Genomic DNA, 8,322 nt, shown 5'->3' on the forward strand with positions numbered 1-8,322 from the left:
AAGTGATATTACTTAACATCCGAAAGCAAACAATGCCTTCTTCTAATAACCCGGGCACTTCCGGGTCCCCAAGCTAGTACTCTGATAAAAGTAGAGGCAGGATGAGCTTCTATGAGTGATATCAGGAGAATGATCTTGGTAGGTCACAGATAAATACTTGCTGAGAAGCCCAGAGGGGAATAGACCTGGGTGATTTAAAATTTGAAAGGATAAGCAAAATGCAAATAAACCAATGAAAATATGGTATCATATAGGATGAGGCATGCTTTGTATCGGCCAGCCCGAAGCATTTTGTTGTTTCCAGCTTGCTTGGCTTTTACTTTTTGTAGAAGGTAGGTGACATGTACCAAAATGTGTAGATGCTAAAGTCCCATTATATACCATGATGTAATAAAATGGTGTCCCTTATGTAAAATGGTAAAACATTCAGAATATTTTCAAGCGATTGATGGTTGAATCCATGGATTCTGAATAAATGAATGTACTGTATTCTGAGGTTTTTTCACCTACTATGAATAATATTTTATTCACCAGTTTTTGTGATTTAAGTAATTTACTTAATACAATTACCATCTCTGTTCTGCTTTGCTGAATATCATTGTCTGTTAAAAATAATCTGTTGGCTATTAAAGTGACTTCTGATAAAAAGATTTCAACATAGAAGTTTGGGAGTTTTTTTCTCCCAACTTTTAATTCTTCAATAGCCTTATGTCCATCATCATAGATCTGTGGCAAAATTGTAACAAGTTATTGCCATTTTTAAAGCAAACAGAATTCATATATAAGGCATATCTTTTTTGTTCCTGATAAGAAAAACTGTTGAAGAAAGCCCTCAACTGAATGTTTTTTCTTCTGTGCTAGTTTGTTCTTTGGGAGGATCGGACAGTTATAGTTCTGAATTAAGTTTATTCTTTGGGTGTTTGCATTTTCTTTTACCAGTTCATGGCTGCTGTATTGAGTATGGTGTGAGGATATGATACAAGATTAATGTAATACGAACAGGTGCAGTTGTTATTGTATTGGGTGAAGCGATAATATATACATAACAAGACCCTAGATCTTGTTTGACATAACAAATAATAAAGCAGTTCATATGCACATACTTTGCCATATTTTTAAAAATTGTTTACTGTTGATGTCATTTATACTGGTCCACTTGAATATCTGGTGACTTTGAGAACAATATGTTGATCTAAGCACCATACAGTCTAAAGCTTGGAATTTGAAGGCAAGAATAATGAGATGAGAAGGGAGACGAAAAATATGACAATATTGTGTACTGTAGAAAGAATTATAATGGAGATGTAATAATGTGTTCTAGGGTGTTCTCATTTAGTTGAGTATGAGGACAAGGGCTTATTGAAAATCTTGTATTGTTAACTAGATTTTTCTAATCCTAAAATGCTGTTGCTGCCTTATATATTGTTTTATCACATTTGTAATCCCATCATTCTGCAGGAAGCCATGGTTTACATAGCTATGGCATTTCCATTTAATCCAGACTCGGCAGTATTAGATTTTTAAAATTTGTATGCTGGACATAGGGAAAGCAGCAGTAAGGAGGTTTGAAAATTGGAGGAAGGAACATGAACCATTTAAGATATGCAGACACTAGCAGAAAGTAGAAAGACCTGGAATAACTATTGAAAAAAGTCAAGGAAGAATGTGCAAAAGCAGGTTTGCAGTCAAACATTAAGAAAACAAAAATAATGATACAGATTATTTTTATAACTTTATAGTAAATAAGAAAGCTTTTTAAGAAAGCTTTTTTCAATCTTTAATCAGAATAGAAACTGCAGTGACTATATCAGAAGATGTCTAGAATTTGGAAGGGCAGCAAAGAAGAAACTAGACAAGATCCTGACATGTAAAGATATTTAATTGAATATTAAATTTAGCATTTCCTGTGCCATTATTTCTAGTTTGTGTGTGGAATTGTGAAAGCTGGAGATGGAAGAAAGCTGAAGTGAAAATAATCAACTCATTTGAAATGTGGTGCTACTAAAAAAAAAACCCAAATTAAATAGTACCTAGATTAAATCAAGCTTGAACTTTGCCTGAAAGACAAAAATGGCTAGACTAAGGCCCTTCTACACTGCCATATAAAATCCAGATTATCTGCTGTGAACTGGATTATGTGACAGTGTAGACTCATATAATCCAGTTCCAAGCAGATAATGTGGATTCTCTCCTTTAATAATCTGGATTATACAGCTGTGTAGAAGGGGCTCTGTGGCCCCCCTGGTGGCACAGCGGGTTAAACCGCTGAGCTGCTGAACTTGCTGACCAAAGGTTGGGGGTTTGAATCCAAGGAGTGGAATGAGCTCCCACTGTTAGGCCCAACTTTTTTCAACCTAGCAGTCCTAAAACATGCAAATGTGGGTAAATCAATAGGTATCACTTCTGCAGAAAGGTAATGACACTCCATGCAGTCATGCCAGCCACATAACCTCTCTTCGGCTTAGAAATGGAGATGACACCACCACCACAGAGTTGGACACCACTAGATTTAACATCAAGGGAAAACCCTTACCTTTACTTTAGAAGGGGTCTAAGACTGTTGTACTTCAGCAATATCATGAAAAGATATGAACCACTGTATAAAAAATCATTACAAAAAAATAAGGAAGATTGCATTTCAGATGAATAGACTCAATCAAGGAAGCCATGATCCTGAGTGTACAAGACCTGAGCAGGGCTATTGAGGACAAGGGTGACCTAAAGGTCTTTCTTTCTTAGGCTTGTAATAAGTTAAAGTTGGTTTCAGGATAGTTAAGAAGAAGCTAAAAATCATATGTACATACACTAGAGGAAGTACTAGGGTTCTAAACATCCAACAATACTAGAAAGAATTATCCTGGCAATTGGAGGAGCTCCAACAAAGATATGAACAACAGTTTATTTTTTCTAATCCAGAAACTTGATCTGATACTCTTCCCTTTTAGCAACATGCCCATTGCTCTATTGTTTTGCGTCTTTTGTCAGTATCATTAGTAATAGTTTATGTCTATTTTAAAAGCAGTTCATTATCACATTTTTTAAAGTATCTCTATACAGCCTTCAGAGATCCCTCCACAAACTACAACATGATGGAATGACCAGCTTCCGCTCTATATAGTATTACATGTCATATTTTGAGAGAGCTGGTGGTGTGGCATGGCTAAGAGAGAGCATGAATTTAAATCTGTATTCTGTCCATTATTTTTAATTTAATTGCAATCATAGAGAGCTCTATAGTATTTTATGATTCAGTAATGCCCTGGTTTAAGTTTTCTTGGAACAGAGTCCATTCCATGGGATGCAGAATTGTAGAATATTCATTACTGCTTTGTGTCTTCGATTAAAATTACTGGGATTTTTTAAAAATCAGAATTCTCCCGGAAGTTGCTGGTGATGTGTGCATAATTAACTACTTTATAGCTTTGGTACTTACTTTTCAAATCATTCATTAATGCTGCAAACTAATTTTCATCTGGTGACAAGGAAGCGGTTATCATCAATGTTGCTTTTAAAACAATGGTTTGATGTTTTAAATATTTTCTCTTACTTTCTAGATGGAAAGAGTGGAAGCAGATCTAAGCAGATCAAAATCGCTCCGTGAAAAGCAGTCAAAAGACTTCTCCTGGCAATTGGAGGAACTCAAGCAAAGATATGAACAACAGGTTGATTTTTTTTTCTAATTAAGAAACCTTTAGTTGTTAGACTCACCTTTTTAGTACTGTGTTCAGTTGGTTTTTTATTGTCCTACTGTTTTTCTTCTTTTGTCAATATCACTGGAAATGGTTAATTTCTATTTCAAAAACAGTTTGTTATCCCTTTCGCTGACCTTTCCAGCTATTTCCTACCTCTCTGGAGTATCCATATTATCATATCTTTCTGTAAGTGGAAATGAAGTAATTTCCTCTGTTAAATCAAATGTGGTGCATGTTACTGTTCTTCAGATTTCTTACTCTGGTTGGATAGAATGAAACCAAGCCCTCTTCTTTTTTTCTAAATGTTGCATTTCCTTTTTGGTCTCCCATCCTGGCAGGGGCCATTTAATGGGAAAACTCATAGAAAATGTGATTTCATTGTCCATATGTAGGGATGGTATTGTACAGTACCCATAATAACACAGAAGATGAGCTTTTTTGAGCCTTGATGTTAGTCAACCTGTATGTATATGGCTGAGTTGACTGCTATGATTATATCTTTTAACTTTAAAGATAACTTTATATCTTAGGCGTTTCTGATAGTATCATCTAACAGATCTAAAACAAAAGCTTTCCACATGCAAGATTTAATTTTTCATAAATACGTTTGTGATGTATTTCCCTAAGTTCATGAAATTTCACTTGTAACAACAGCACATTAACATGGGGAATTACGTCTCCTTTCCCCATCTTTTAAAAGGCAAATAAGCAAATTAGGTTAACTGTGTAGACTTGAAGATCATGATTTCTGCTTGCTTCTGTAGGCTTTCACCATCGAATAGCAGTGCCTGTTTTTCCCCCTCTCCTTTGTTGGGCTTTCTGTAGTATTAATACTATAAATAGTCTTTAAAATCGAGGAAGCAATGTTTGGACTATTACAGAATTCTAACCATTTATTCTATACAAAATAAACTTACTTTCTACTTCCAGTGCCCAATGAATCTAAAAGTCCTGGATGATTAACGTTAACTTGGCACATTACTTTTTTTCTTACTATAAATTATTTTTCAAATATTACTCAATCATAAATATAGTTGGATGTTTTTCACTATCATATTAACAATGGTCTTTTGGTGTATCTCACAATCTTACTATAAAACTGGGTGTAGTATTTTAAACATATTTTATATTTTTAAATACTTTCTTGTTCATATGTAGCAATATTGTTGGATTAGCATTAAGTTCATCATTTTTCAGTAAAAAGGGCTTTGGTCAATTTTTCATTATAACATAAGACATAAACCGTAAAGACATACAAAACATCAATCAACAAGAAAATCTACAAACAGTTCAAGCATATTCGTTTGCAAGTATAATTTTCCCTCCATCTTTGCTCATACATTATGTTTTTTTAAAAAAATATCTGATCAATACAGTAGCAGTGAACCTCCTCAGTGCAGTCTGTTTCTGAATATACTGGTAATTTTTTCTAGCCTCTACAATTCTGCACAATGAACTATTGATATTCTTTTTATTGATCCTAAGTTTTCCTTATATTATGTAGGGACAGGTTTATTATGGCATCTTTGTATTTCAAAGATTGCCATGCCTTATAAACAAACATTTGCATTGATAAATGTAGAGAGAAATGAGATGGTGTGATTGACACAATAGGTAGTATATCTCTTTGCATTATATATAATGCCTCAAGTTACATACTAAGGTTACTATGCCAAAGGGCATTCTTTGGAATGTGCAATCTATAATTTTATATTTGAAAGCTGTTTTTGAATAGAATTATTTATATGTCTCAAAGAGCGAAAAATAGGCACAGATAAATACTTGGTACAGATGTTCATAAAGAAAAATTATGGTAATATTTCGGCAAGCGAAAAAACACCCAAATTTTACCGTGCTGCATAAATGTTGTATAGCAATGTATTAGTGGGATAGCTTTTATTGGCATTTCTGCTACATTTCAGTGGATACTACAGAATTATGTCATATGCATCTTGTATTGTATGTTAGAAAATTCATCTCAGTACTAACATAAAGAGGCTTCTCATTGTAAGAAAAGGTTAGTATGTATGAAGTGCATTTGCCGTAAAGTTTTTTATTAAATAATTTTCCATATAAAAGTCCTCCTTGCTGTCTCAGCTATCTCAGTATTACTTCTGTGCCAGAAAATAGTAAGTAATGTCCAATTGATAAGTGATAGGTAATCAGTCATTAACAATCTATGCTTTATCTTAAGTCCATTACTCCCACTGTTTTTTCCCATGAGAAAGAATTATGTTGGCGGGGATTAGTTTGACTCCTGATTTCATATCAAGAGGAGTAATGTGTTGTTGAATTTCGCCAAGATCATCTTCATCCAATATTCTGTTCTGAACATTAGGTGCTTCTGGAACCTCAAAGAAGGCAGAAATGTAACAGTGACTTTTCCATTGTTATTTAGTGTGCCAAGAGATCTGTATCTGGGGTAAATAACTATTGATGCTTTATTTATTTGTTTTATTCATTTATTTATTTATTTATAGTATTTATATTCCGCCCTTCTCACCCTGAAGGGGACTCAGGGCGGATTACAATGAACACATATATGGCAAACATTCAATGCCAACAGACAAACAACATACATTAGACAGACTCAGAGGCATTTTTAACATTTTTCCAGCTTCACGATTCCAGCCACAGGGGGAGCTGTTGCTTCACCGTCCAGTAGTGGCTGTACTTCCGCATTCCTTTCCTCGTGTTTTGCTGGCAGTTTTATGGTATTGTAAATTAGCCTCCCGCATAAAGTGTCCCTATATTTCCCTAACTGACAGGTGCAACTGTCTTTCGGGACTGCATAGGTCAACAGCAAGCCGGGGCCATTAATGGTCGGAGGCTTAACCCGACCCGGGCTTCGAACTCATGACCTCTCGGTCAGTAGTGATTTATAGCAGCTGGTTACTAGCCAGCTGCGCCACAGCCCGGCCCCCTATTGTTTTACTACATTATAAGTTGGTAAACATTAGTATGTTGTGATAGAGAATTATAGTGGAGTGGAGCTAGTAGAAAAGAGGGTTTTTTCTTCAAATTAAAAATTATTTGCCATGTAATAATATAAAACAGATATGTACATTAGAATCCTCTTCTTTTATGCTTTACACATGCCTCATTGGCTCTAATGCTAAACATGATAATTAAAATTCCAAAAGTTATGGCATAGTAGAACAGAGGCCATAATTTCATTAACATTTCTTAGTTGTTTCAGTCTAGCCTTTTGTGCTACATATTGTCCACCACAATAACCCCAGTATGGGTTTGGCTTCTTTAATCACTAATGGAAAACATTCTTGCATGTATCACCAGTGTTTAACTTTCCAAAATAATAATAATTGGTGTGTATCCATTTAAAACAAATCTATACATTTGTTCATTAGACTGAACTATTATTGAATATAAAGGCATCTTCCTGGTTGGTGCCAACTGCTCATCACTTTTTCATCGGTCTTCTTTAGATTTTTCTTTGATGTATCCAGGAAGGGAGCTTTTAATGATTTTCTGTGTCTCTGTGTGTTTTCAACTTTGTTTAGTTGGACTTTCAAATCTACCAGCTGTAAGCAGAACAAAGTATATTTTTAAAAGAACAACAAGAGTTCCTATCTGGCAGGAGCAGCTGCCTTAGATACTTCAAAGATATTGGACACCACAGAGAAGGCAGCAGTCTTTCCTGCCTTTGAAATGGTTTCAGAGTTTTGCTCTGGCTTCAGTGACCCCCAGCACGCAAAAATGTGTGTGTGGTTGTATTAGGAGCAGTTGTAACAACAACAACAAGAAGAAGAAGAAGTGTCTTTGTAGTTTGAATGCAAAATTACACTTAAATTTCATTTTGGATTATGTTGACTGAAACTGTTGACTGTTGTTCTTGACTGTTGTTGATTTCTTTGGGAGTTACATGAAATGCACAGGTTTGCTTCTTATAGGAGAAAAAGAAACTTAAAACCTCATCTGAGTGACTTTGCAGAAGTCTTAAAAGCTGTCCCAAACTTCTCATATGCAGAAATGTCTCTAATGTATAATTTGATTTTCCTCAGCATTATTGCTAAGCCTGCTGCCATATACAATCTCAGTCTCTTTTTCTCCTATAAGAAAGAAACCTGTGCATTTACTGACATTTCTCAATATGTACAGAACCATTTCTTTAAAATGAGTACAAATTTCTGTATGAACAGATATCTAAAAGAGGCCACTTTCACTGGTTTCTCTGATTGCCATTCTATTATTCAGTGATACGTTTATGTAAACCATGTATTTCTGTTAATATTATTCATGTACAGTAGAGTCGGGCTTATCCAACCTTCTGTCTTATCCCACGGTCTTATCCAATGCCAACGCCCCCCCTCCCTTTTCCTCCAGCATTTCCCCTTTAGAAGTCATGTCTTTCTTTCTTCCCCATTTTGGTCGGTACAACTGTGTGGACTCCGAAGGAGGAGCCAGAGCATAATGGTTCTGCCTCTTCTCTCCCCTCTGCGCACAGCAAGGATTCAGTCTGAGTTGGAAGGAGGGGCCATGACTATGTGGGAGTTTGTAGGAAATATGGGAAAAGAAAAGAAGAGAAAAGAATGAAAGTGGCCAGTTGTCTTGAGGATTTGTGTTAGTGTACTATCGACCTTTTTATTATAATTCCTTGTTTGTTGCTCTC

General features: G+C 35.3%; 1 protein-coding gene across 6 annotated transcripts in view; it reads left to right on the forward strand.

Annotated features, from left to right (window-relative positions):
* The window catches only part of cep112 (centrosomal protein 112), a 348,394-nt gene that overhangs the window by 121,956 nt on the left and 218,116 nt on the right, over positions 1–8,322 (forward strand). For all 6 annotated transcript variants that reach the window (XR_010003101.1, XM_062971149.1, XM_062971152.1 and 3 more), the window contains one exon: positions 3,555–3,662. Coding sequence is in view for 5 of the 6 variants with exons in the window: in XM_062971149.1 (XP_062827219.1) it covers positions 3,555–3,662 (108 nt within the window). In the remaining variant the exon portion in view is untranslated. The remainder of the gene's footprint in view (positions 1–3,554; positions 3,663–8,322) is intronic.

Source organism: Anolis carolinensis, chromosome 2, assembly GCF_035594765.1.
Source record: "Anolis carolinensis isolate JA03-04 chromosome 2, rAnoCar3.1.pri, whole genome shotgun sequence".
NCBI lineage: Eukaryota > Metazoa > Chordata > Lepidosauria > Squamata > Dactyloidae > Anolis > Anolis carolinensis.